A 27759-nucleotide genomic window follows, 5' to 3' on the forward strand; every position below is an offset into this window, starting at 1 on the left:
GCTTCACCTCTGCCCCCCGCCATCCCTTCTCCTCACAGCAGCAAGAGTTCTTCAGATGCAGGCAGACCTGGTAGCTGTTCTGTTTAGGACAATCTCATTTGAGTCAGTTATCCAGGTGCAATTATTCATAACACCCTCATGGTAACAAAAGGTCCCAATTGGATAAATCAATGTGGTCAACCAGCATAAAGTTCTTGAGTGGCGTCCATTATACTTAGAATAAATTCACACATCTTCTAATGGCCCGCATGAGTTGACTACTGCCCTTTCATGTCCTCATTTGTTCATTTTTATTCTTCTTTAGCTCACTGTCGTCATGTCTCAGCGTCTCATTCAAGCCAAGTTCTTTGCTGTCGAAGGGTCTTTCAACATGTTTTTCCCTGCCTGTATGCTGCTCTTCACCACTCTCACCAGTGAGTGCTCTGTGAATGACTAGATTCCTATCATCCTTGAGGTCTCAGTTCGCAGCTTGAACGTCTAAAATGTTTGAGAGGCATTCCTTGACACCCCTGTGTAACATAGGTGTCTCCTGTGTCAACAATCCAGTTTTTCCTTATATCATTCATATGACTTATAAATCTTTAACATATAGATTTATTCATTCCTGGTCATAATGGAAGTTCCTTGAAGACAGACCATGGCTATTTTTTTCAATATGGCCACCTAGTTCCTAGCACAGAGTACAGTGTACAGGAGGCGCTCAATAAATATTTGTTGAGAGAATGAATGACAAATTGAAGACAAATTGAAGGCCAGAGCTTGCTTTAGTCTTGCTTCTGTAAGACATGGCACGAAATAGCTACCTGTTCTCTGTTGAGATTTCTTGGCTAAAATTGACTTGGCTAAAATTAACTCACTTTTGAAATGGAAGAAATAAATTACACATCAAGAGACTGACATCCAACTTTTTGACCACACATACAAAGGAAGGGAAAATCTCTCAAGGGAGGAGGGCTAATTAATTTCATTGTAACAAATCCAAAGCTGTTGGCTCTTTATGGGTTTGTGTTCTGGATTCCTTCTCACTGTCAATATATTTAATTAATTATGCATCTTAAAGTTGTGATTCTCCATAATTCAGCAGAATTATTGATCATATCAGGAGAATATAGTAGAAATACAACATTTAGTGTGTTGCTCAAGAGTACAAATATCTATTTGAAAAAGGTTTTTGTTTTAGGTGCTTATAGCCTGTGTAAAAGTGTTAGAAGATAGGATTTTACAGGTATACACTTTGCAAGTAAAGATCAAAAGCAATCCCACTGCTGGGCATACACACTGAGGAAACCAGAAGGGAAAGAGACACGTGTACCCCAATGTTCATCGCAGCACTGTTTATAATAGCCAGGACATGGAAGCAACCTAGATGCCCATCAGCAGATGAATGGATAAGAAAGCTGTGGTACATATACACAATGGAGTATTACTCAGCCATTAAAAAGAATACATTTGAATCAGTTCTAATGAGGTGGATGAAACTGGAGCCTATTATACAGAGTGAAGTAAGCCAGAAGGAAAAACATAAATACAGTATACTAACGCATATATATGGAATTTAGAAAGATGGTGACAATAACCCAGTGTATGAGACAGCAAGAGAGACACTGATGTATAGAACAGTCTTATGGACTCTGTGGGAGAGGGAGAGGGTGGGAAGATTTGGGAGAATGGCATTGAAACATGTATATCATGTAAGAAACGAGTTGCCAGTCCAGGTTCGATGCACGATACTGGATGCTTGGGGCTAGTGCACTGGGACGACCCAGAGGGATGGTATGGGGAGGGAGGAAGGAGGAGGGTTCAGGATGGGGAACACATGTATACCTGTGGCGGATTCATTTTGATATTTGGCAAAACTAATACAATTATGTAAAGTTTAAAAATAAATAAATTAAAAAAAGGAAAAAAAAAAAAAAGCTCCAAATGCTATTTTAATAAAATAGTTTATAAGATCACATCGAAACTTGTGAATAGCTAATATAACTAATCATGTGTTTTTCCAACTATTCTGTATCTGCATTTCCATATATGAAGCACGTATTTAAACTCTTTTAAGTTTTTGTTGGGTTTTGAGTGCTACTTTTATTTTGTTTTACTTTATAGAATAGCGTTGTTTTTGTAACACAGTATCATTTTTATATTTTCTCCATAATAATTTAGACCAGGAGCCAGCAAACCAAGATACATGGATGAAATTGGCCTTTGCCTGTTTTTATAAATGGTATTTCCATGGAACACAGCCATGCTCATTCATAGAACATGTAGCTAGATGTGTGCTAAGTTGGGTAAAGTTGGGTAGATGCAACAGAGTGGCCTTCAAAGCTGAAAATATTTACTGTTTGACACTTTACACAAAGAGCTTGTTGACCTCTGCTGCAGATCATATGAAGGCAGTGATCCTGTCTGATCTGCTCATTATGCCTGGTGCCCTGCTGGAGTCTGATCAACTCCAGAATCCTACTGCATGTTAAAAAAAAAACTGAACGCCTTTATTCTTATTTCCATAGCCATTGTAGTAAATTTGGTACCTCTTGTAAATTTTACTTAAGCACAGCAAAGATAAACCCTACTTGTCTAATAAAATTTTCCTAGCTGTGCATATCAGAGGGGTTTTTTTATTTTAAAGTAAACTGATAGAAACATTTCAGAGCAAAACCTAAATTCTTTAATACTACAGGACACTTATAAATCAATCCTAGCAAGCAGTTTTTTTTTTTTTTATTTCTTTGTTCAATTTTTACATGGCTGTTTTATTGTTGATTTTTGTTGAAAGCCTTTCACACCTTAGGAAAGTAGATTTGAAATATTTAGGCAATGCCTATCCATATATTAAAACACTTTTCTTCCCAGAGGAAGTATAGTAATTTATTCTTTTAGGAGTGTTGTGACTTAAATGCATCCTTTTCTTCCTGTTTCTTGATCCAGTGTAATTAAATAATAGATTTTATTTCATAACTTTTCAGAAGGAATAAAAGGGAAATTATGTTCAGCAGACTTGTTTATTTTTTTCTGTGCCCTTCAAAAGTTTAAATGGGATCCTTTCTCTGCACTAGAGGGAAGTGAAATAGCCTTTTCAAATCAGTGTTCTTGGAAAATGAATGTTAATTAAAATGCACTTTAAAGAACAGAAACATAATTTTTTCTGGAAATACCTAGTGGTTAAATCTAAGTTAAAAGCTACACTGAAAATAATGCTAAGATTTTTAATAACATTTAAAAATGTTAAAAATAACATTGAAAAAATTACAGTGAGGTGTAATTTAGTTGCCAACTTAATCCTTATCAAGTAAGTTTCAGCTTTTATAACAAGAGAAACAGATTCTTAAAACTTTTAAAAATCATACCTCCTCTTCAAATTATATTTTTATCTTAGATGCTACTTTCACTTATTTAAGTTATACATGTATATTATAGCATATACTTATGTATACTTAAGTTACGTATGTATAAATATATAGAAACTTTAACACATACAAGGCTTGTCCCTATTGTTGCTTTTTTTAAAATAAAAAATTGGTCTATATTATACATTGCTCCATCTTGTTTCTCTTGCTAAAAATTACTTCATAGCAGTTCCTCTCTTCTCTAGTTACCCAGTTTAACTTGCTAATCTTTTCATTCCAACCCCCTGACTGACAAACGCGTATTCAAGTAAATATCAATGATCCCATATGGGTCATCCCCAGAGATGCTGCAGGCACGCATATGTTAGCTGAGACTCCGCCAGGTAAGTTCTGAAATATGAGCTTTTCTCCAAGTCCTGATTTAGAGACTGGGAGGCAATTTGATTTGCCTTTAGGCTGGAAACTAATCATGGCTAATATCTGACAGAACTATTCGGGATATTTTCTTTAGGTTTCTTCCTTATATTTTCCATAATCCGTAGCACTGTCCTGGGACTCCTTCCAGATGAGTAACCTCAGTGTAGTGTGTGGCTTCCTTGTGCAGCATTCGCCAAGGTGTTAGCTGGACCCTGTGCTTTTCAACACAGGGTACGAGTTATGGCACTTACCACTCAGCTCTGATTTTCAGCATTAACTTGTTTAACTTCGTTTAAATCAAAATTGTGTAACATCTGCTCTTATTTATTATGCATCTTTACTAAAAAAATAAGCATGATCTGTAAATCCATGAGTTTAGGAACCATGTTTTGATTTTTTTTCTTGTTTGCTTGCTTGCTTTACTTCTAATTAGCATAATATCCACTTCCAAGCCCAGTGGTTGGCATACACTAGGTGCTTAATGGCTTCTCTGATAGCTCAGTTGGTAAAGAATCCCCCCGCAATGCAGAAGACCTGAATTCAATGCCTGGTCAAGAAGTACACTGGAGAAAGGGCTGGGCTACCCACTCCAGTATTCTGGCCTGGAGAATTCCATGGACTGATAGTCCATGGGATCGCAAAGAGTCAGACACGACTGAATGACTTTCACTTTCAGGTGCTCAATAAATACATCTTGAACAAACCAGGGCCTAGTATTCAATTAACTCATAGGTTTTTAACCATGCTTACTTCATTTTAACCTCATTCTGTGTGACTGCAGTTTGAAGAGTTACCCTTCCATGACTTCTCTTTTAGTAAAATCACTGCCCTGTGAGTCCACAGAAGGAAATAAAAGACTAGTATTTGGGGGCCTGATAATTGTTTTAGGCATTATCTTTTCTACATTTACTTTGTCTTCCTCACTCGTTCCTTTTAACATCCCTGCAAGAGAACAGGTATTATTCCTGGGTGTGTTTGTTTTGGTTAGCGCGGTCTCCGTGGTGTTTGGTTATCGGCCACGTTCACTTAGAGCTCACCTTAGGATCAGCGGTCTTCAGCCTTCTAGTCCCTGTGCCAGTTTCCATGCACCAGTCACGCACCTTTCTTTCACATGACTTTTGCCAAATTGCTTCACTGCTCTTTCACTTGTTTCTAATACGTCTTAATGGAGAGTTTACCTTTTAATGGAACGTTTCCTTCCATTTCTGGAAGGAAAGCCTTTTTCTTGTGAAGAGATCTTTACAAAGTAGGATGATAAGGAGTAAGCCGAAGTCCTACAAGGACCCCAGGAAGCACAGTGGGAAGGGAGTGGTTAGGTCTTTGCTCCAGGGTGGGTTGCGTTTTTGAAGGACGAGGGTTCTGTCTTCTCTATGCTATCTGCTTTCTCAGGATGTGATGGTGTGAGTATTGTTGAAGTTTGTACCATTTTATGTCTGATATGAATGACTCCTTTGAGAATATCTTGGTTTGGTTTTTTGCCGCAAATCTGAAACATTTTCTCTGCCTGCTGAATTAACAGTGAAATTTTTTCTTTTCTTGTGTAGGCTGCTATTCCACATTATCCATCCCCACACCGTATCTTGTGGTGGTAGAGTGCTTAATTGGTCTCTAAGAATGCGCATGTGTGCTAAGTTGCTTCAGTTGTGTCCGACTCTTTGTGACCCTGTGGACTGACCATAGTCCACCAGGCTTCTCTGTCCATGGGGTTCTCCATTGCAGAATACTGGAGTGGGCTGCCGTGCCCTCCTCCAGGGGATCTTCCCAAGTCACCACCTGGGAAGCCCTCTCTAAGCATGTGCTCCACATCTTTTCATCTAACCTTCACAGTGGTCTGGGAGTGTAACAAGATCTATAGTGTATCACCTTCTCAAGCCCTTTTTAGTAACTCCTAAAATTCTTGAGTGGAACACAGGACTGATATCTGAGCCTAGGAAACTTGACTTTTCATTTAGTTTGCATGTCCTACAGCTAATTTGATAAATACTATATACAACCTTGATTGGTTTTCCTATGCAAGCAGTGTACGGATACAAAATTTGAATAAGAGCTACTTTCTCTGACAGACCAAGGGGGAAGCATATACAAATTACCTCTGCTCATCACATGATAAAAGCATAGCGCACACTGGAAATGGATAGAGAGGAGTCTCTTCTACACATTAGTAATTGCATTGCTTTAATCCCATTTTGCAACTGGCTTTGGCTTTCAAATGTATCTGGAACTATTGAGTAGGATGCTGGAATAATTATATCACCTGCTTATTTGTGTACCATGGCAAACATTATGGTAAAATAAGTCATTAATGCTAAATAATAGTCCAACCTCCTGCTTCCTGCCACACTCAGTTAATTGGATGGGTTGTCCTTTCCACTGGTATAACTAAGAGGACTTTGCTTTGAAAACCGACTCCCATGTGCCTCTCACTAAGTTGTACTATTTCTCCTTGTGATTCTTCTTTTTTATTTCTTCTCTCATTGATGCAAGTGCTAATTATGCAGCCAGAAGTACAGTATACCTAGTGTTAAATACTAAAACGAGAAAGGAAAGGCCAGAGGCTCTTTGGAGCTCGTTTGTTGTTCACATCTGTTCAGTTCCCACTTGAAGAACTTGAGGATTAGAATGATCAGCTATTCCGTTCAAAACTGTAGCTTCAGAATGTATGCACACTGACACGTGCAGTGTGTTTCATGGCGAGTTGATTCAAGAGAATTTATTTGAGAAAGTATTAGTTCTCTATCAAAAGAAGTCCATCTAGTTTTCCACTTGAACTCTAGGTAAAATTATTTTCTTAAAACTTGTAACGAAGTGGTTCTAATGATATATACACACATATATATGAGAGTGTAAATACATACAAATATAAATCTATGTGTATATGCATGTGTATATATAAATTACATGTATATAAGTAATATACATGTAATTTATCCACATAAATATTTACATCCTAAATTTGTTTACAGTAAAATAAGTCATAAGTGCTAAGTTATAGTCCAGTGGTAGCCTGAAAGTTACAAATTTTCTTATGCTGACACCAAAATGTAATTTCTCCTTTCTAAATAAGTGGAGATAGCCGTGACTACGGGATTACTGTATACTGCACGTTATTACCTCCCTTAAACATCAATGAGAGGAAAGAACTGAAGGTGGCTTTGGAAACTTCTTTAAAGTAATGATTTTCTACAGCTTCTTCATTGAACTGCTTGTGGAGTCAGTGGTGTAGTGCCTTGCGTGGAGACAATCTGCTGACTGAGTGAGACTTTAAAATGGAGGGAGTAATCGGAATTCTCTGGAACTCTCTTCAAGATACACCGTACTGACAGAGAAAACCAAACTTTAACTGAATTTCATAGCAGACCCTTGCCCTCCTTGTTCATTGCTCGAGTTCTGAGACCCAGTGTGAAAAGCTGCAGTTCTGAAATTGTAAAGTTGGCACTTTGTCCCTATATTTTCTCAACAAAAAGACAAAATGATAAAATTGCTTTTGTAAAAACAATGGTGATAGCAATAGAGATAAAATTAGAAAATAGTTTTTCTCATTTCCTCATGATTATTCTTTAGCATTATTCTTTCCATTTGGTAGTTTTTCCAGTCATTACATTGGTCTGTGTGTGGTCTGGTGTAATTCAGTGCGTTTAATACCCTGACCTAAACATGAAGATTTAGGACAAGACCTATGTTTATTCCTAAACATTCTAGGGTGAAATGAAACCAAGTTATCATGTGGAAAAATTAGGTAGTGTTCTGCAGAAAAGTAATTAACTGAGTCTTATATCTGTTATTATTTTGTCCTTTGGAGAAATAAGTAATGACTATAGTTCTTTCAGTAGATGCCTTTTTCAGAAGTGTGAACAGAAGGAGGCACTAAGATGGCAGGAAATAAGCAGAGGGAAAAAACAAAACATGAAATGTAGACCAGGAAGGTATACATTTTATAGGCTGCCAAAAAGCTTTATGCATCTATAATTTTAAGAAATGCAAATGAAACATACATATTTGTACCAGTACCGTTTTTCAGTTATCAACTAACGGAAAGATAGCTGTATGTAATACTGAACAGCTTCAAGATCTGCTGCCACATTTGTACAATTTTAATCATATTTTAGTTTAAGTAGAGAGTATTTTAGTTTTAATAGTTAAATAGTAAATAGTTAAATTTTAAATAACATTAATTGTAGTTAGTTAATAGTATAGTATTTAACTATAATCTAGCATACTATAGTATTTAAAGTATCAGTTCAGTTCAGTCGCTCAGTTGTGTTCGACTCTTTGCAACCCCATGAATCACAACACGCCAGGCCTCCCTGTCCATCACCAACTCCCGGAGTTGACTCAGACTCACGTCCGTCGAGTCAGTGACGCCATCCAGCCATCTCATCCTCTGTCGTCCCCTTCTCCTCCTGCCCCCAATCCCTCCCAGCTTCAGAGTCTTTTCCAATGAGTCAACTCTTTGCATGAGGTGGCCAAAGTACTGCAATTTCAGCTTCAGCATCATTCCTTCCAAAGAACACCCAAGAGTGATTTCTTTCAGAATGGACTGGTTGGATCTCCTTGCAATCCAGGGGACTTTCAAGAGTCTTATCCAACACAACAGTTCAGAAGCATCAATTCTTTGGCGCTCAGCCTTCTTCACAGTCCAACTCTCACATCCATACATGACTACTGGAAAAACCATGGCCTTGACTAGACGGACCTTTGTTGGCAAAGTAATGTCTCTGCTTTTGAATATGCCATCTAGGTTGGTCATAACTTTCCTTCCAAGGAGTAAGCATCTTTTAATTTCATGGCTGCAGTCACCATCTGCAGTGATTTTGGAGCCACTGTTTCCCCATCTATTTCCCATGAAGTGATGGCACCAGATGCCATGATCTTCGTTTTCTGAATGTTGAGCTTTAAGCCAACTTTTTCACTCTCCTCTTTCAGTTTTATCAAGAGAAGGGTGGTGTCATCTGCATATCTGAGGTTATTGATATTTCTCCCAGCAATCTTGATTCCAGCTTGTGCTTCTTCCAGCCCAGCCTTTCTCATGATGTACTCTGCATATAAGTTAAATAAGCAGGGTGACAATATACAACCTTGATGTACTCTTTTTCCTATTTGGAACCAGTCTGTTGTTCCATATTTAAAGTATCTGATCAGATCAGATCAGTCACTCAGTCGTGTCCGACTCTTTGTGACCCCATGAATCGCAGCACACCAGGCCTCCCTGTCCAACACCAACTCCCAGAGTTTGCTGAGACTCATGTCCATCGAGTCAGTGATGCCATCCAGCCATCTCATCCTCTGTCGTCCCCTTCTCCTCCTGCCCCCAATCCCTCCCAGCATCAGAGTCTTTTCCAATGAGTCAACTTTTCACATGAGGTGGCCAAAGTACTGGAGTTTCAGCTTTAGCATCATTCCTTCCAAAGAAATCCCAGGGCTGATCGCCTTCAGAATGGACTGGTTGGATCTCCTTGCAGTCCAAGGGACTCTCAAGAGTCTTCTCCAACACCACAGTTCAAAAGCATCAATTCTTCGGTGCTCAGCCTTCTTCACAGTCCAACTCTCACATCCATACCATGACCACAGGAAAAACCATAGCCTTGACTAGACAGACCTTTGTTGGCAAAGTAATGTCTCTGCTTTTGAATATGCTATCTAGATTGGTCATAACTTTCCTTCCAAGGAGTAAGCGTCTTTTAATTTCATGGCTGCAGTCACCATCTGCAGTGATTTTGGAGCCCAAAAAAATAAAGTCTGACACTGTTTCCACTGTTTCCCCATCTATTTCCCATGAAGTGATGGGACCAGATGCCATGATCTTCGTTTTCTGAATGTTGAGCTTTAAGCCAACTTTTTCACTCTCCACTTTCAGTTTCATCAAGAGGCTTTTTAGTTCCTCTTCACTTTCTGCCAGAAGGGTGGTGTCATCTGCATATCTGAGGTTATTGATATTTCTCCCGGCAATCTTGATTCCAGCTTGTGTTTCTTCCAGTCCAGCATTTCTCATGATGTACTCTGCATATAAGTTAAATAAGCAGGGTAACAATATACAGCCTTGACGTACTCCTTTTCCTATTTGGAACCAGTCTGTTGTTCCAGGTACAGTTCTAACTGTTGCTTCCTGACATGCATACAGATTTCTCAAGAGGCAGGTCAGGTGGTCTGGTATTCCCATCTCTTTCAGAATTTTCCACAGTTTATTGTGATCCACACAGTCAAAGGCTTTGGCATAGTCAATAAAGCAGAAGTAGATGTTTTTCTGGAACTCTCTTGCTTTTTCCATGATCCAGCGGATGTTGGCAATATGATCTCTGGTTCCTCTGCCTTTTCTAAAACCAGCTTGAACATCAGGAAGTTCACGGTTCACATATTGCTGAAGCCTGGCTTGGAGAATTTTGAGCATTACTTTACTAGCGTGTGAGATGAGTGCAATTGTGAGTATAGTATAATTTTTCATCATATATTTAAAGTATAGTCTAGTTTATTAGTTTAATTTCAACTTTAAAAATTTTTCAAAATATCTTTTTGCCTTCAAAATTTGATTTGTTTAAACTTGAAATTTACTTACAAATAACTTACATGCAAAATAGTTTAAAAGAAAACTTTCAAATGGTTGTTGTTCTGCCACTTTCACATTTAAATAAGAATAACCAAAGAATTAGTTTCTTGTCGGGATTGCTGTTCTTATTGGACATTTTTTTAAGCTTTCCAAGCTTATATTGATTGTCATTGGTCATTCTTTCAAATGCATATATAAATAAAAATGAATTCTTTGAATCATGAGATACTGGTAATTATAGCCTTATCATATTTTTTAAACACTTGACTGTGTTTGACTTAGTCTTCTAAAAAGAAGAGTTAAAATGAAATTCTAAAAAATTTGGCACATCTTTTAACCAGTTGATGCACTTATTTATGTTTCAAATGTCTAAGACAGTGGAAGACTAGTTACCAAAATAGAACAAGGAGATCATATGATAGGAACGGATTAAGTCAAATATCTTACATTTATAATAGTCTGAATGTTGACTGCATTTAGTTACAAATCTATTTCCTTTCTAACACTTGCTGAGTTCTCAGTCCTTAAGCTGTGTCTCCATGAAGCAACTGACGTGAATGTTTTGATCCAAACCTCTTTTTGGCAACCATTTATTTGCCAGCAGTGAAAATGTTTTCAAAGGCAAATTAATGTTTTTGTGGGTAGATTTTCTATGCAATGTAAGACTGTTTAGTGATCATACCTTCCTGTGTTCTGAATAAGAAACTAATCTTGGAGAGAAAGATGAATGGCTTAATGTTGAGCATTTATTATTTAGTCCAAGTTTTATGTACCTTGACATCTCTCTTAGGTTTGTTGTGAGGGTTAAATGAGATGATATGTAGAAGGCAGGAAGCATGGGATAGTACATTTAGTAAATGTCAGCATGTAAAGAGAACATCAGCTTTCATTTAAACATGGGTAAGACATTGCTTGTCTTCAAACCTTCTCAGAAACCCACTGAATGCCAGCAAAATAATTTTTAAAAGCATAAATCTATCAAGATCAAAAAAATGGGATATTAAATAGCAGATGAGATATGTCAAGTAATTATGGACTCTTAAAAGTGGATAGAAATGCTAAAAGTTTAACAGATTTGAAGAAGATGAAAGCTTGGAACAGGGGGGCACAAATCAGGATTCAGGATACCTCTGGAAACACGAGAGCATCATCACTAACAAGTCATGGAGCAGTTTTATTCCCATGCCCTGCCACAACCACGCAGGCAGCCAGCTGCCCCTTTGCCATTCTGACAAAACAGTGTAGGTTCCAGAGAGACTGAACAGAAAGAACTCAGAGACCCCACACACAAAGACCACCAGCATTCAATTAATAGATGTTCTGGAAAGAATCCAGAAAACAGGAAATTTTCACAGTAATCTAAGAAAATTTCCCAGACTTGGAGGACAAGAATATATGAGTTAAAATATCCCTGTGTCCAGGAAAATATATGAAGAAAGAGCCTCATCAAGGCATAACAGCATGAAATTCTGGTACCAGCAATAAATTCTGGTACAAAGAGAAAAATAGTAAAAGTTTCTTAGGAAGGGGGCTGGTGGGGGAATCACAGAAGTTCCAGAATCAAACAAACAAACTGAATTTCTCAGCAGTAACATTTTAAGTTTGAAGATGATAGAACAGTGTTTTTAAATTTCTGAGAAAAAAAATTATTTTAAATCTCAAATCTTATACCTAGGTAGACTATAAATTGAATATCGGGGTAGCATAAATGATTTTTTGGACATATAGAATCTTTAAAACTTTTGTTTTCCACACATCTTTTCTCAGGAAGGTATGAGAGGTATTTTTCAGCTGTATCCCACCACTGGAGGAAGACTGTAAATACTACAAATTGAATTCATTTTAGTTAGCTGCCTGTTTAAGAAAGTTATCAGTATTGTTTAGAGAAACACAACAGAATGCAGAGTCCTTACAATATATCATTACAAAAAAAACAGTTATCATTATTCTTTAGAGGAATATAACAGAACCCAGAGTCCTCACAATGTATCATTTACAATAGCTCAGATAAAATCAGAGTATTCTTAAAATACAAAGTAACAAGGAAACATGATCCATAGCCAAGAGTGAAAACAACAGGGTGACTGACTATAAGATGGCCCAGATGCTGAAACAGCAGACAGGGATTTTATAAAGCAGCTATTATGAATATGCTTAAAAACAAAAGAGAGAAACTTCCAGGGAATGTGCTCTACCGAAAGAAAGAAAATAAGTGAGAACAAAAGAGATCAAGAGAACAAAAATCCAGAATGTAACTGTTAAAGAGAATCTGGCAGACTCCTGATGAGTCTCTGAGGAAAAACAAAAACAATGAAATTGTATCCCATAAATAATCAAGAATTTCTTATAACTTGAGTATAGTATTATACTAGGATTCTCCAGAAAAAAACAGAACCAATAGGTTACATGTATGTGCGTGTGTACACGTGTGTGTATGTGTGTGTACATAGATTTATTATAAGGAATTGGCTCACATGACTGTGGAGGCTAAGAATCCCAGTTTCCATTGTTGGCAAGCCAGAGACCCAGGGGAGGCAGACTGCAGTTCAAGTCCAAAAGCCTGAGAAATAGGAGATATTTTAGTCCACGTCCAAAGGCTAGAAAAGATCTAAGTCCCCATTTAAGGCAGTTAAGCAGAAGGAGATCCCTCTTCAGCTGATTGGTTGAGGCTCACTAACATTAGCAGGGGCTGGTGGAGAGGAGTGGCAATCTGCTTTCCTTAGCCTAGGAATTCAGATATTAATCTCATCCAGAAATACCCTCACAGTCACACTCAGAATGTTTGCCCAAATGTCTGGACACGCAGTAGCCCAGTTAGGGTGACACATAAAATGAACTGTCATAAGTGCACAAAGGCATAAAGACAGAACGGAACTTACCGGAGAATAAATGTAGAAAAATATGACAGAAAAACAAATTTAATAAGAATGAAGTATAGGGAATATCTGTGAGTTGATCTTTATAAACCACATTGAAGTCAGATAACAGTGGATTATCACAGATCCCGGAATACAAGTTGTGGGCATTATATTTGAGGAAGATCATGTTAACACTTAATCTAAGATACATCACCATTTGGAGACACTGAAGTTTAGAAAGCAATAAGCAAAAACTCCAGGGTTTTCCTGGTGGCTCACGGTAAAGAATTTGCCTGCAGCACAGGAGACATGGGTCAGGAAGATCCCCTGGAGAAGGAAATGGCAATGCACTCCAGTCTTCTTGCTTGGGAAATCCTATGGACAGAGGACCCTGTAACGCTACATTCCGTGGGGTCGCAAAGAGTTGAACATGACTTGATAACAACAAAGCAAAAACCCCAGAGGCCTAGGTTCAAATGAATACTGTGGAAGCAGACAGCAAATTCAAGACCCCGAGCCAATTAAAACAATAAAATCAACGGAAGTTAGTGAAAATAAAAGAGAGTGAGAAAGAATCTTCCAATGTTAGCATCATTGATGGCAATGAGAAGTTGAGGAGAGATTTATTTGTGGGATCAAAGATGAGGCATTTAAGATGTCATGTAAAGTTTAAACTTTATCCTCAGCCTATAAATAAACTATTGCAAAATATTTAAAATGCAAACATGATAAGTGTTAATATGCTAGGGGAAATATTTTTCTTTTAAACAGTTAAATATAGTATTTTTAGTTTACACTAAAAAATAGAATGGGAAATAGATGGGGAAACAGTGGAAACAGTGTCAGACTTTATTTTTTGGGGCTCCAAAATCACTGCAGATGGTGACTGCAGCCATGAAATTAAAAGACGCTTACTCCTTGGAAAGAAAGTTATGACCAACCTAGATAGCATATTGAAAAGCAGAGATATTACTTTGTCAACAAAGGTCCGTCTAGTCAAGGCTATGGTTTTTCCTGTAGTCATGTATGGATGTGAGAGTTGGACTGTGAAGAAGGCTGAGCGCTGAAGAACTGATGCTTTTGAACTGTGGTGTTGGAGAAGACTCTTGAGAGTCCCTTGGACTGCAAGGAGATCCAACCAGTCCATCCTAAAGGAGATCAGTCCTGGGTGTTCATTGCTAGGACTGATGCTGAGGCTGAAACTCCAGTACTTTGGCCACCTCATGTGAAGAGTTGACTCATTGGAAAAGACCCTGATGCTGGGAGGGATTGGGGGCAGGAGGAGAAGGGGACGATAGAGGATGAGATGGTTGGATGGTATCACCAACTTGATGGACATGAGTTTGAGTGAAGTCCGGGAGTTGGTGATGGACAGGGAGGCCTGGCGTGGTGTGATTCATGGGGTTGCCAAGAGTTGGACGCAACTGAGTGACTGAACTGAACTGAAAGAATGGAAATAATATTTATCAAGAAAAAATCAATGCTTTAAATGAGTTGCTATTGCAGAATAATATCTTTTAGCAAAATATTTTACTGAGTTACAAGTAAATCTCTGTAAGGTTCCTGTCACCATCCCTTTATCTGTATAGTTAAGAAAGTTTATTCTGTATACTCATTCAACTAGTTATTGGTCTTAAAATATTCCCATGTTCTGTCAATTCTTATATATTTTATAATGCAATTAAATGTATGCTACTTCCATTGTAATGAAAAATCATAAAATGGACTATCATGTCATTTTCAATACTGCCAGAAATATTTGACTTGCCACAGTGAATGATGAAGTACAACTTCCATTTATTTTCAAGGAAAAAAATTAAGGGATTCTTACCATATAGAATCAGCTTTTTTTTTTTTTTTTTTTTTTGACACTGAAGGTATTAGAAATATTTTGTGATTTGGTTTCCTGTTTCTAGTATTGTTTTCACACTGAATGCACTTGATCCTGAGCTCAGTGTCCGGTGGAACTGAACCAGCCTCCTGCTGACTTGCTTTTTAAGCCTGTGTTGTCGAAGAGGAGCTTTACTCTCTCGTAAAATTTCTTGAAGTTAGCCAATGGGCAGTACACACTTGAGTGCAAACACTGTCATTAGTTAACAAGCTTGCCCTCCTTAGTCGGCAGAGAAAAGGAGGTGAGACTGTGGCCGAGGTTGTTTTGGAGCATGGGACATGTCGGGGTCAGCTGGGCTTGTTGCAGTAACAGTGATAACTTTCATCTGGAGGACTCACTTCATGAGGTTCAAGGCTTCTTGTGGAGCTCCAGCAGTGCAAGTGCTAGTGAAGGTGCTAGGTTAGGTGCCCAGCAGAGCCAGTGCCAGTGAGGGTACTAGGTTAGGTGCCCAGCAGAGCCAGTGCCAGTGAGGGTACTAGGTTAGGTGACCAGCATTGCCAGTGCTAGTGAGGGTACTAGGTTAGGTGCCCAGCAGAGCCAGTGCTAGTGAGGGTACTAGGTTAGGTGACCAGCATTGCCAGTGCTAGTGAGGGTACTAGGTTAGGTGCCCAGCAGAGCCAGTGCCAGTGAGGGTACTAGGTTAGGTGACCAGCAGAGCCAGTCTAATGAGGGTACTAGGTTAGGTGACCAGCAGAGCCAGTGCTAGTGAGGGTACTAGGTTAGGTGACCAGCATTGCCAGTGCTAGTGAGGGTACTAGGTTAGGTGCCCAGCAGAGCCAGTGCCAGTGAGGGTACTAGGTTAGGTGCCCAGCAGAGCCAGTGCCAGTGAGGGTACTAGGTTAGGTGCCCAGCAGAGCCAGTGCTAGTGAGGGTACTAGGTTAGGTGCCCAGCAGAGCCAGTGCTAGTGAGGGTACTAGGTTAGGTGACCAGCATTGCCAGTGCTAGTGAGGATACTAGTTTAGGTGCCCAGCAGAGCCAGGGCTAGTGAGGATACTAGTTTAGGTGACCAGCATTGCCAGTGCTAGTGAGGATACTAGTTTACGTGCCCAGCAGAGCCAGTGCTAGTGAGGATACTAGTTTACGTGCCCAGCAGAGCCAGTGCTAGTGAGGATACTAGGTTAGGTGCCCAGCAGAGTCAGTGCTAGTGAGGATACTAGTTTACGTGCCCAGCAGAGCCAGTGCTAGTGAGGATACTAGTTTAGGTACCCAGCAGAGCCAGTGCTAGTGAGGATACTAGGTTAGGTGACCAGCATTGCCAGTGCTAGTGAGGATACTAGGTTAGGTGCCCAGCAGAGCCAGGGCTAGTGAGGATACTAGTTTAGGTGACCAGCATTGCCAGTGCTAGTGAGGATACTAGTTTACGTGCCCAGCAGAGCCAGTGCTAGTGAGGATACTAGTTTACGTGCCCAGCAGAGCCAGTGCTAGTGAGGATACTAGGTTAGGTGCCCAGCAGAGTCAGTGCTGGTGAGGATACTAGTTTACGTGCCCAGCAGAGCCAGTGCTAGTGAGGATACTAGTTTAGGTACCCAGCAGAGCCAGTGCTAGTGAGGATACTAGGTTAGGTGACCAGCATTGCCAGTGCTAGTGAGGATACTAGGTTAGGTGCCCAGCAGAGCCAGGGCTAGTAAGGATACTAGGTTAGGTGACCAGAAGAACCAATGCTAGTGAGGGTACTAGGTTAGGTGCCCAGTAGAGCCAGTGCTAGTGAGGGTACAGGTTAGGTGAGGGAAATCAGTAAATAAGATAGACAAAACCTAAAGATAAAGTTTTCCTAATTATGACAACATAACTGAGACATAAATTCCAGATCCCATGATAGTTGTGTACTGGTATTGAAAGGGTGTTTAAATGGCTGACTCTTCCAAGTCTTTATTTTCCATTTTCATTTTCCCTAGTTGAGTGTGTTTGTAAACTAACATTTTGGAGAGTGTTATAAATACAGATTATTTATATGTAGGGTTGATAAACAGTTGATTTATTGGGAAGACTACTTAGGGATGTATACTTATCATGATCTTTCCTCAACATGAGAAAAAATTGCTTATATCTGTGTCGTATTTTCAAGTTTTCAAATCAATACCATCCTTCGTCTGAGAAAATAAAAACGTTACCTGATGGTGTGGCCTTCTAGTTCTCTGTATGTGTCCAGACAAGTGGATACTGAGTCCATATTCTGCTCCACATTGATTGTGTGTGTTTTATGCTGTGACAGAAATGTTTTTCTTTGGAAAAAACACATGCACACGTATTTCCCTGACATTCTTCCAATTTTTAGAAAAATATGTTCACGTTTTTCCTACTGAAAACTTAGTTTCTTTCTGGGCAGATATATCATCTTTTTAAAAACCTCTCCCCCAAGATTTCTTTTTAAATGGTTCACAGTTAAATTTAAATTTCTATATTTAGGTGAATTATGTTTATATACCAACCACCAGTATCCAGGAAATTCAGCGGTAAGGCTGACACATAGGGAGTTTATAGTCTGTTTCATAGTCTGTGTATTTAGACGAGGTTTGAAGCTTACTTAGCAAAATTGCTTGAACATCCAGAATTTCTTTAGTACAAATGCACTATTTGATTTCTTTGTAATTGTTAAGATAACAGTGTGTCACTTTTAAAAGATTAGTTCTTAGGAATATGTGTTAGATTTATTCCTTTCAAAGAAGGATGCATTCAGGAACAGCTTTTGTATGTAAATATTTTTATAATATTGGATAGAGTTGGTTTGCTGCAATCACCATTGATCAAATTTGGAAGAACTTACAGGCACATTTTTGTACTGTTTTCTCCAGCATCTTTATTTTTTTCAGCTGGATGTATTTTATATTCCTTCTAACTAATCAAAATAAGAAACTGGTTTTGCCTGTGCCAAAAAAATAGAACTATCATTTTTCACATTCTTTTATTTTCCAGGTCATTTTCAAGTAAGATTGTGTTTCTGGGACTTCTGAATTCCAGAAAACTCTCAACTTTGTAGATAGAAGGGCCCAGATGAACATTTCAAGGGGAATCTAACTTTTCATGCAGTATGTTTTGTGTTGTGCATTCCAGATACAGTTAACTTTTTGTGTGTATGTGATTAGTGTGGAAAGAAATTAATGCAGTCCAGTATTATGATTTATGGACTGAATCCTTTGCCCACTGAAGACTTGCCAAAACTAAAACTATTTTTTTTCCTTTGGATATTAGAAACAGCTACTGTTTTTGTTGATCTTTTAAAGTTCTGAATGGGCCTATTTCAAATCATACCAGCATGGGAACTCAGATTAATAATATAGTTATTCAACCAGTGATACTGAGCAAAACCATTGCTCACATGGATATAAGGATAAAATTTCATAAAATTATTTTCAGGTGCATTAATGCATTTCTGGAAGCTGCACTTGATTTTTCTTTTGCATGAAAGAAATCAAGGATTTCTGTTTATTGTATCAGTTACAGGTGGGCATATAAGTTAATTGCATTTTTTTATACCATTAAACATAAGACATTTTGCTTTTTAAAGCAGTAATGTGATTGCTGGGTGATCCCCAAAGATTTTTAACTCTTAGTGTATTTATCTCTCTTGAGACACCGTGACTGTAGTATATTTAATTTAGATTATTAAGAAAAATTTCCTTTGTTGTTAGTTACAGCAAGCTGCTGAAGTTTCTCAGCTTCGGGGAGCAAGAGTAATCTCTGCTGAAGATCTTCTGTTTCTGATGCGCAAGGATAAGGTAATGTAAAAGAATTTCACTGTATTGAAATGCCATACTTTGTGTTTAATTACACTTATGTAAGGAAGCTACCCTTGTTATATGGCTTTCATATTGGAATCATAAGTGTTGAACTCATGTTTGGGTCCTCATAGTTTGCACAACAAAGTGGTTTACTACAACAGAATTGATTTTTTTTATTTTTATTTTTACATGGACAAGGGCACTTATGTAAAACTGCTGACAACTAATTCTCACTTATCCTTTTTTTTTTTTTTTTTTTTTTAAATTTTATTTTATTTTTAAACTTTACATAATTGTATTAGTTTTGACAAATATCAAAATGAATCCACCACAGGTATACATGTGTTCCCCATCCTGAACCCTCCTCCCTCCTCCCTCCCCATACCATCCCTCTGGATCATCCCAGTGCACTAGCCCCAAGCATCCAGTATCGTGGATCGAACCTGGACTGGCAACTCGTTTCTTACATGATATTTTACATGTCACTTATCCTTAACATGTCTATTTAGACATTTTCATTGCTACATAAAATTCACTAGATCTTGACTGGGTACTTTGTTCTGGTAACTGGGATATAACTAAATGGCATATTTATTTTTCTAATTTTATACAGGATTGTAGACGTTCATAGAGTAGTTTTTCTCTTGAAATACAAAGTTTTTCTGTGACACTGGTTAATAGGAAAAGGCAAATCAATCAAGATGAATATTGCAATAGCACAAAATATACACTCTATTACTTAGGGTTTTTTTAATTTGCTAGAAATCTATCTTTGAACTCTGATATTAAACTATTTAAGCATATAATTTTGTCATAACTATCTTCCATGAGTAGCTAGTTAAAAACATTTTGTGACTTTCTGTGTGTTTTTAGTAGTTTTCATCTAAAAGATTGTTATATGTGGAGAAACGAGCTGAGTAACCAGAGCATGTTATGGTAGCTGCTAACCCAGATGAGCACCCAGGGCTTAGTTCCTAATGCTCCAGCTTTCATTTCTCTATTCTTTTACCCTGGTCTTTTAATTACACTTACCTGTTTTTCTTTCACCATTTTTGTATGTTTGTGGCTCAAGTTTTTATCAGAAGGCATCCCATCTGACCCTCAGGATATCCTGTGAACATAGCTTTCTGATACCCATTACTTTGTATTCATAAAAACCTTTCCTTCTGATTGATTGAAGATTGACTAAACTTGGATGAAGGATTTTTCTCTTCTTTATGCCGTGGGATATACAAACTGCACCTCCACCAGTCTACCATGGAATTTTATGAATTTTTAGTTCATTGACTCTTACGTGCTATGAGGACTATAAAGAGAAAAGAAATGTCTTTACTATCAAGAAGCTATAATCTGGTTTAAGAAATCTGTATCATTGAGTTGAAGAAGCATTTTGAGCCTTTTGATTATTTTAAGGTTGTGTGGTTAGATGGAGAGTCTGTAGAATGTGGTGGAATGGAGGTTTTCTGCCTAGGTTGAAACTCATGCAGTTATATTAGAATGGAACTAGCCAGGGTGCCGGAGAAGGCGATGGCACCCCACTCCAGTACTCTTGCCTGGAAAATCCCATGGACGGAGGAGCCTGGTGGGCTGCAGTCCATGGGGTCGCGAAGAGTCAGAGACGACTGAGCGACTTCACTTTCACTTTTCACTTCCATGCATTGGAGAAGGAAATGGCAACCCACTTTGGTGTTCTTGCCTGGAGAATCCCAGGGACGGGGGAGCCTGGTGGGCTGCCATCTATGGGGTCGCACAGAGTCAGACATGACTGAAGCGACTTAGCAGCAGCAGCAGCAACCAGGGTTCAGGCTTAGTAATCAAGGCAAATCATGATTTAGTGTGATGGCTCTCGAAGTGAATACGAAGGAAGGTTTTAGCGAGATAGTGAAGAGTAAGGCTATTCAGGAGCTAGTGACTTCACTAGGAAGACAAAGGAGAAGTAGGCACCATACAGCAAATGGTGCTGAGAGGAAGGAGCCTGAATGTGCCCTTGGAGAAGCAGGGACCGAGACAGCTGGGTAACTGGAGTTAGCAGAATACCTCCAGTCGTTTTTTTCTTTTTCATCAACAGAGGTAAACAGGCCAGCACAAAAAGTAGTCTGCGTTGACACTTTTTCCTGCCTCTTGGAGGAGTCAATGTTTTAAATCCTATGGACCCTTCAGGAACATACACCGATTGTCAAAGCCCTTCTACTGGCCAGAGGACTCTTAATCAGAATCTTTTAAGCAACCAGGAACATAGCTGTAATAGGATAGTTGCCAGTGTTCTCATCTTTCTCCTCAAAATAATAATTTTATTTATATGCTGACATGTTCCAAACAGAATTTAAAGTAGTTTACACAACTGTAATATAAGACAAAATCAAATCTAAAGTACTGAATGGAATCAGAACAAAGAGAAAGGAGGGATAGCAAAGACCTGGATGCAAGTATATGTTTTTTCCTCTTAATAATTCCGGTTTATATTCAAGTAGAAGTTGTTGACTGCCCACTGTATTTTACATACTGCACTAGACAGCTTCGCTCATTTTCTGATTTATTTCTCACAATGTTCCTCTAAGGTAAGTACTTTACTTACCTTGTAAATAAGGAGACGGAGGTTCAAAGGTTATGTGTTCCTTCTGGCCCTGCTTGGCTCTAATTGTGAGACTATCTTGAACCTCAGTTTCCCTATATATGAAAAAAAGATGATAATGTTTGTCTGTATCTCAGGGCTATCAAAAATATCAAAATGCATGTAAAAGAGCTTTGTAAAATATGTTTCAGCTGTCATTAGGAATCTTAAACCTGAAGACCAGAAACCAGTAATCATCTACTCTAAGTGTAAGCATACAACTGGCAACCAATTCTGTATTCTTGCCTGGAAAATCCCATGGATAGAGGAGCCTGGCAGGCTGCAGTCCATGGGGTCGCAAATAGTCAGACACGACTGAGCACACACATCAGTTACTTTTAAAGTTAAGCGGTATTGTAGTCTTCTAATAAACCTAAAAAAGCCTCAGCTATCATTCATCAGCTTTGAGTTTCATAAAAAATAACGTTTCTCAGATTACAGGATGTTTTCCAGAAATATAAAACATAAACCAACTCTTCTAAATAAAAGATTCTCAGGGAATTAAAAAAAATAAAAAAGGAAAGTGCTTGACTTCTTAAAACAGTTGTTGCAAACTTTTGTATAGGTGTTTATAAATCATTTTAAAAAATGAAATTTGGTCTTGAAGGTGTACAAAATTCCGCAAAGACAGTATTGTCAGCTTAGTGTGGAGAGTGTGATATTTATTGCAATCTTCAGAAGGAATTTAACCAAAAAAAAAACCAAAAAAACCCAGAAAAAACCAAAATTAATTGTGATTCTGGAGTATCTGAATACTTTCAAATGTGCTTTTAAAAATGCTTGTGTTTTAGCCTTTATCTTTAATTTGATGACTAAGTTTTGTATTCATAGTACTATGCTGAGAATTGCTGTATTTCTCCAGTGGTCCTGGGGTACAAGTTTATTCTGTTTAGTTATCACTCTTCTTGTTGCTGCTGTTTATTCACTAAGTTGTGTCTGACTCTTTGCAACCCCATTGACTTGCAGCACGCCATGCTCCCCTGACCTTTTCTTTACAGCATTGGATTTTACTTTTGCCCCCAGACACATCCACAACTGAACATCATTTCCACTTTGACCCAGCTGCTTCATTCTTTCTGAAACTATTAGTAATTGCCCTTCATTCTTCCCCAGTAGCATATTGGATACCTTCTGACCTGGGAGGCTGATCTCCCGGTGTCATATCTTTTTGCCTTTTCATACTGTTCATGGGGTTCTCTTGGCAAGAATACTGCCAAGAGATGGGTTGGCTGTTCCCTCCTCCAGTGAACCGCATTTTGTCAGAATTCTCCACTATGACCTCTACATCTTGTATGGCCCTACATGGCATGGCTTCTTGGAGTTACACAAGCCCTTTCACTACGACAAGGCTGTGATCCATGAAGGGGATTTAGTTATCATAGTAGTTTTTAATCATTAAAATGAATGTATGTGTAAGGTTTCTTCTTTACTTATTTCATATTTTTAATAGAAAAAACTTAGAAGACTGCTAAAATACATGTTTTTCCGAGACTACAAATCAAAGATTGTCAAAGGCATTGACGAGGATGATCTTCTGGAAGGTAACTTAAAGCACTAAACTAAAACTTATGTGACTCCTGTATGCTGATGACACATTTATATAGAATCAAAGTAGATAACTCCCATCAGAGTTCAATATATGTCCTTCTATTAAATATGTAGTTTAGTAACTGTCCAAATATTTATATAGTTGGTACTTAAATCTTGTGATTTTCCAATTGTGTGACTTCAGAGTAATCTGTTATTTTAATTCTTCTTTTAATAAAATAACCTGCTTTACATCAGAATATCATGAAACAGAAAATTGTGCCAATTTAAAACATAATTGATTTTAGAAAACATAATTTTTCTGTTGTGAATATAGGGAGCCTGAACTATTATATCTTTGAAATTGACATGTATGGTTTTTGTTAATTTATTATAGAAAGTATCTGATATATTTTATAATGTAAAGTCACATCATTTTAATGTATTATTTCTGGGCTGTTTGAAATCTTAACAAAAAATCTGACACAAAGTGGGAATTTTTCCTTAGCTGATTTTCCAACTTAATTCCCTATTTTAGGATATTTAGAAAAAATATTTATGTTGCAAAAATCAAATACTGATAAGCTGAAAACAGATAATTACTAAATAATATTACTAATCAAAATAAATGTTTGTGTTTTTAGAAATAACACATCTACTTTCTATTGAATATGGTCACTGTATAGTGGTATCCTTTGCTAGTGATAAAGTAGCTAAACAAACTCTACTGTACTAAGGACAATTCCAGAAAATTGCTCAGAACCAACTAAAGAGTTAACTGACTTTGAAAGAGAACCAGTTACTTTCATTAATCCTCAACAGATCCACAAGAGTAATAGCTGTGTCAAAAAAAAAAAATTCTGATCAAACATTTAATCAGTATTGTCTATTTCATATTCCTACAGTTCTCATACAATTTAACTCCTGCAAAATAGTTCTCCAAATGAATTTAAATGCTTTCATTTATGGAGAGCATAAAAAACAAAGACTTGGAGCAAACAGACCGAAATTATTAATCCCGGTTCTCTGCTTTCTTTCTGGAAGCATCATTGAGGGTCACTTTTCTCATTTGAAAGTCAGAAATTATATTACTGGCCATTACAGTTCACTATGACATATGAAAGGCAGCGGATACACTGCTGCCACTGCATCAGTGGTGGCTGTTAGGATGCTTTGAGCCCCGGGCAGCTCAGACTAGTACTCAGTTTCACTCACACTGTCATGTGTCAGTTTGATGCCCTCTCCTCCTTAGTTTATCTCGAACCTCTCCACTTTATCATTTAAATTTTCTAATTTTGTGTGCCTTATATAAACTTCTAAAATACAGTTGACCCTTGAGCAACATGGAGGTTAGAGGTGCTAGCTGTCTGTACAGTTAAATTTGCCAAAAACTTTACAATTGGCCCTCATATACACTGTTCTGTGTCCCCATATTCTCCAACCACGTAGAGTCATGTAGTATGCATTTAGTGAAAAAAAAAAAAAAAATCCAGGTTTAAGTGGATACACATGTTTCAAACTTGTGTTCTTCAAGGGTGCACTGTAGTTCATACAATTTATAAAATAAAATACTCAGGTAAAATACATTTAATACTGAAGTGGGTCTTCTGGAATGGCCGTGTGAGGACTGTGGTAGACTCTTTGCCCAGAGAAACACATTTAATTCATGAGCATTAAGAAAAATAATAGTTTAAAATCTCTAGAAACTATTCTTAAGGGCAGAGAGCAAATGGAAAACCATATTCAGGCAGTCTACTAAATCTCACTAAAAACAGTGAGAACCTGTTGCATTTGAGCCGCAGTCTGCTCTCATCACCTCTCTCCTCCCTTCCAGCTCAGAGTGCCCCAGCTCAAAATGATACAAGCTTCACTCTGGGTAAATGTGTCCAAGAACACTGGACACCTGCTTCTCTACCCCCTAATCTAGGGTGACAGTTTCACCCCAGGAAGGGCAGGAGGTCAGCATCTCTCATCTTCTTCAGCTCTGTGTTGCAGAACTTCAGAGCTAGGCAAGCACAGCTAAAAGGACTGTGACTGTCACTCATCCTCTAGTAATAGGCAAGCTCTCAGGTTGCCCCATCTTGACTTGCTGCTGCTGCTAAGTCTCTTCAGTCGTGTCCGACTCTGTGCAACCCCATAGACAGCAGCCCACCAGGCTCCGCCATCCCTGGGATTCTCCAGGCAAGAACACTGGAGTGGGTTGCCATTTCCTTCTCCAATGCATGAAAGTGAAAAATGAAAACGAAGCCGCTCAGTTGTGCCCAACTCACAGTGACCCCAGGGACTGCAGCCTACTAGGCTCCTCTGTCCATGGGATTTTCCAGGCAAGAATACTGGAGTGGGGTGCCATTGCCTTCTCCACATCTTGACTTGCTCACAGGGAATAAAGCTTCACACGAGAAGAGACAAGCCTTGAAGACAGGAGTCTGCCATCTCTAATGAGGTCCCCCCTCTTAGATCCAGGACAGGCTTTCTTGGACTACTGATTGCTCTTCCCAACTCCAGCTCTAGTACAGAAGTACAAAGATTCAGCCAGTAAGAGAGAGCCTTAATAGCAGAGAGCTCTACAGCTCTTCCTGCAGGGACTGACTCTTTGGAAAAGAGCATTTGGAAGTTCTTGACTAAGAGTGTTTTAAAACAATGGAGATCCTGGTGGTGAGCCATTAAGAGGAAGCTGGTTACTCTAATACTAATAACAACACAGAAAACAGTGCACCAGCTTAAAGTTTTAACAAAAGAAAGCAGTAGCTAAGAAGAGCAATAGCTAAGAAGACCCCCCTCCTGGGGTCAGAGCAAAACTTACAGGCTGGTCAACCTTGACTCTGCAGAGTGACCCAAATTATTTAGATCAGTCCGTGGAGCAATTTGTGCTCAATAGTATTATTCAAACAGCAGAACTCTGAGCCAGCAATTAGTGGAAGCTAACAGCTGTGTATGATACAAATAGAGTCAGACCAGCCAGAAACTTAATGGAGAGAAAAGTGACAGCAAAAGAGAACCTGACTTAAAAACCACAATCATTCCTGGTGGTGGAGTAAGCTCTTCACACGCTCAAGGCTGTGCTGTCTGAAGAGCAACATCGAAGGCTACACACTGAGAGGGAAAGTGTGCAGCCAAGTCACTAACCAAACAAACAACAAAAAAAAAACAAGCGAATGATGACAACAAGCCCCAGGAAGGAAAGGGAATTATCTACAGTTGCTCTAGTATATTTCCTAAAATATCCATTTTCATCAATAACAACAAAATACTAGACATGCAAAAAAACAGATATATATGATCCATAAAAAGGACAAGAATAAGCAGATAAGACAAAGTACCTTTGAGGAGGGCCAGATGTTGGGCTTCACAGATGAAAACTTTAAATAGCTATTATAAATACATTAAATATTTTGGAGTATAAAAAACTCCAATACTTTGGCCACCTGATGCAAAGAACTGACTTATTGGAAAAGACCCTGATGCTGGGAAAGATTGAAGGCAGGAGAAGAAGGGGACAACAGAGGATGAGATGGTTGGATGGCATCACCAACTCGATGGACATGAGTTTGAGTAAGCTCTGAGAGTTTGTGATGGACAGGGAAGCCTGGCATGCTGCAGTCCATGGGGTCACAAAGAGTCAGACATGACTGAGTGACTGAACTGAACTTAACTGATAAATACGTTCAAAAAACTTAAAGAAACCATAGTAAATATAACAAAAGTATGGTTACAGTGTCTCACAAAATAGAGAATACCAATTAAGAAATAGAAATTATATTAATAGAAACAAGTAGAAATTAAATCCACATGCATACACACACACACCCACACACCTCCCAGAGGGTATCTATAAATGTAATTATGTAGGTAAATATAAAAGAAAATATAACTGTGTTAGTAATTGTATTAATATATATAATTGTACTGCTGAGTCTGTAGCATACAGATATGTAGTATATTTGACAGTAGCAACACAAATGAGGTGGATGATAACAAAGTTGTATTGGAACAGGGAATGACAGTTTTTATTCTCACTCTAAAATGTTAGGGTTGTCTTTATTGGTATATGAGTATGTAATTTGTCACATTAAAAAATAATCCAGTTCTTACTAAGTCACACTGATACTTTTGTGTAATAAACTGTACTAATTATGTATTGTATGTTACATTCCTTCCTGACTTTTTGCAGTAACTTTTCTTAGAGTTTTGTTTTGCTTTTAAGTAAGAGTGATAGTTTTATCTCTTATGAGAAAAAGAGTAAAATCTCATCCATAGATTTTACATATATTGTCATAGTAATGTACCTAGTATTTTCTTCTTTTAATTTCAAGTTGCAATCTTAATGCCTTTGTTTATGTCTTTGTTTTTATTTTCTCAATTGGGCTTGCCATAGCAGGATTCTTTTTCCAAATCTGATAGCCCTTCTTTTTTTTTTTTTGGTAAGAAATTTTAATCAGTCTATAAATACTTACTGTAGTAATTGATTATTTGGTTTATTCACTTAATCTTATTCATGACATAAGTAGGTGATTCAATTCTGTAAGACATTATGCTTTATTTTGGATACAAGGGTTCTCCTTTTGAAGATTATTTTGAGAGAATTCCAGTTTTGAATTTTACATGCAGTATTCCGTACTTAACAATGGTTAGGACTGATGTAAACCTATTTAAGAATATTTTGTTTTTCCTTCCTTTATCTTCATGAAGACAAATTGAGTGGCAGCAATAATGTAAACAAAAGACAAAAAATCGCTCAAGACTTTCTCAACTCTATTGACCAAACAGGAGAACTCTTGGCAATGTTTGAAGATGATGAAATTGATGAAGTTAAACAAGAAAGAATGGAGGTATAGTACATGCTTCCCTTG

General features: G+C 38.1%; 1 protein-coding gene across 1 annotated transcript; it reads left to right on the forward strand.

The window, feature by feature from the left end:
• Nucleotides 1–304: 304 nt before the first annotated feature.
• On the forward strand, nt 305–27759 carry LOC113888680 (transcription initiation protein SPT3 homolog; the record flags this gene model as incomplete). Its single annotated transcript, XM_027535710.1, has 5 exons — nt 305–413; nt 17459–17505; nt 18682–18768; nt 22833–22923; nt 27599–27759. Coding segments are annotated over 5 exons (480 nt in total), but the record flags the coding sequence as incomplete, so codon positions are not given.

Source organism: Bos indicus x Bos taurus, unplaced genomic scaffold, assembly GCF_003369695.1.
Source record: "Bos indicus x Bos taurus breed Angus x Brahman F1 hybrid unplaced genomic scaffold, Bos_hybrid_MaternalHap_v2.0 tig00000922_arrow_arrow_obj, whole genome shotgun sequence".
Classification (NCBI taxonomy): domain Eukaryota; kingdom Metazoa; phylum Chordata; class Mammalia; order Artiodactyla; family Bovidae; genus Bos; species Bos indicus x Bos taurus.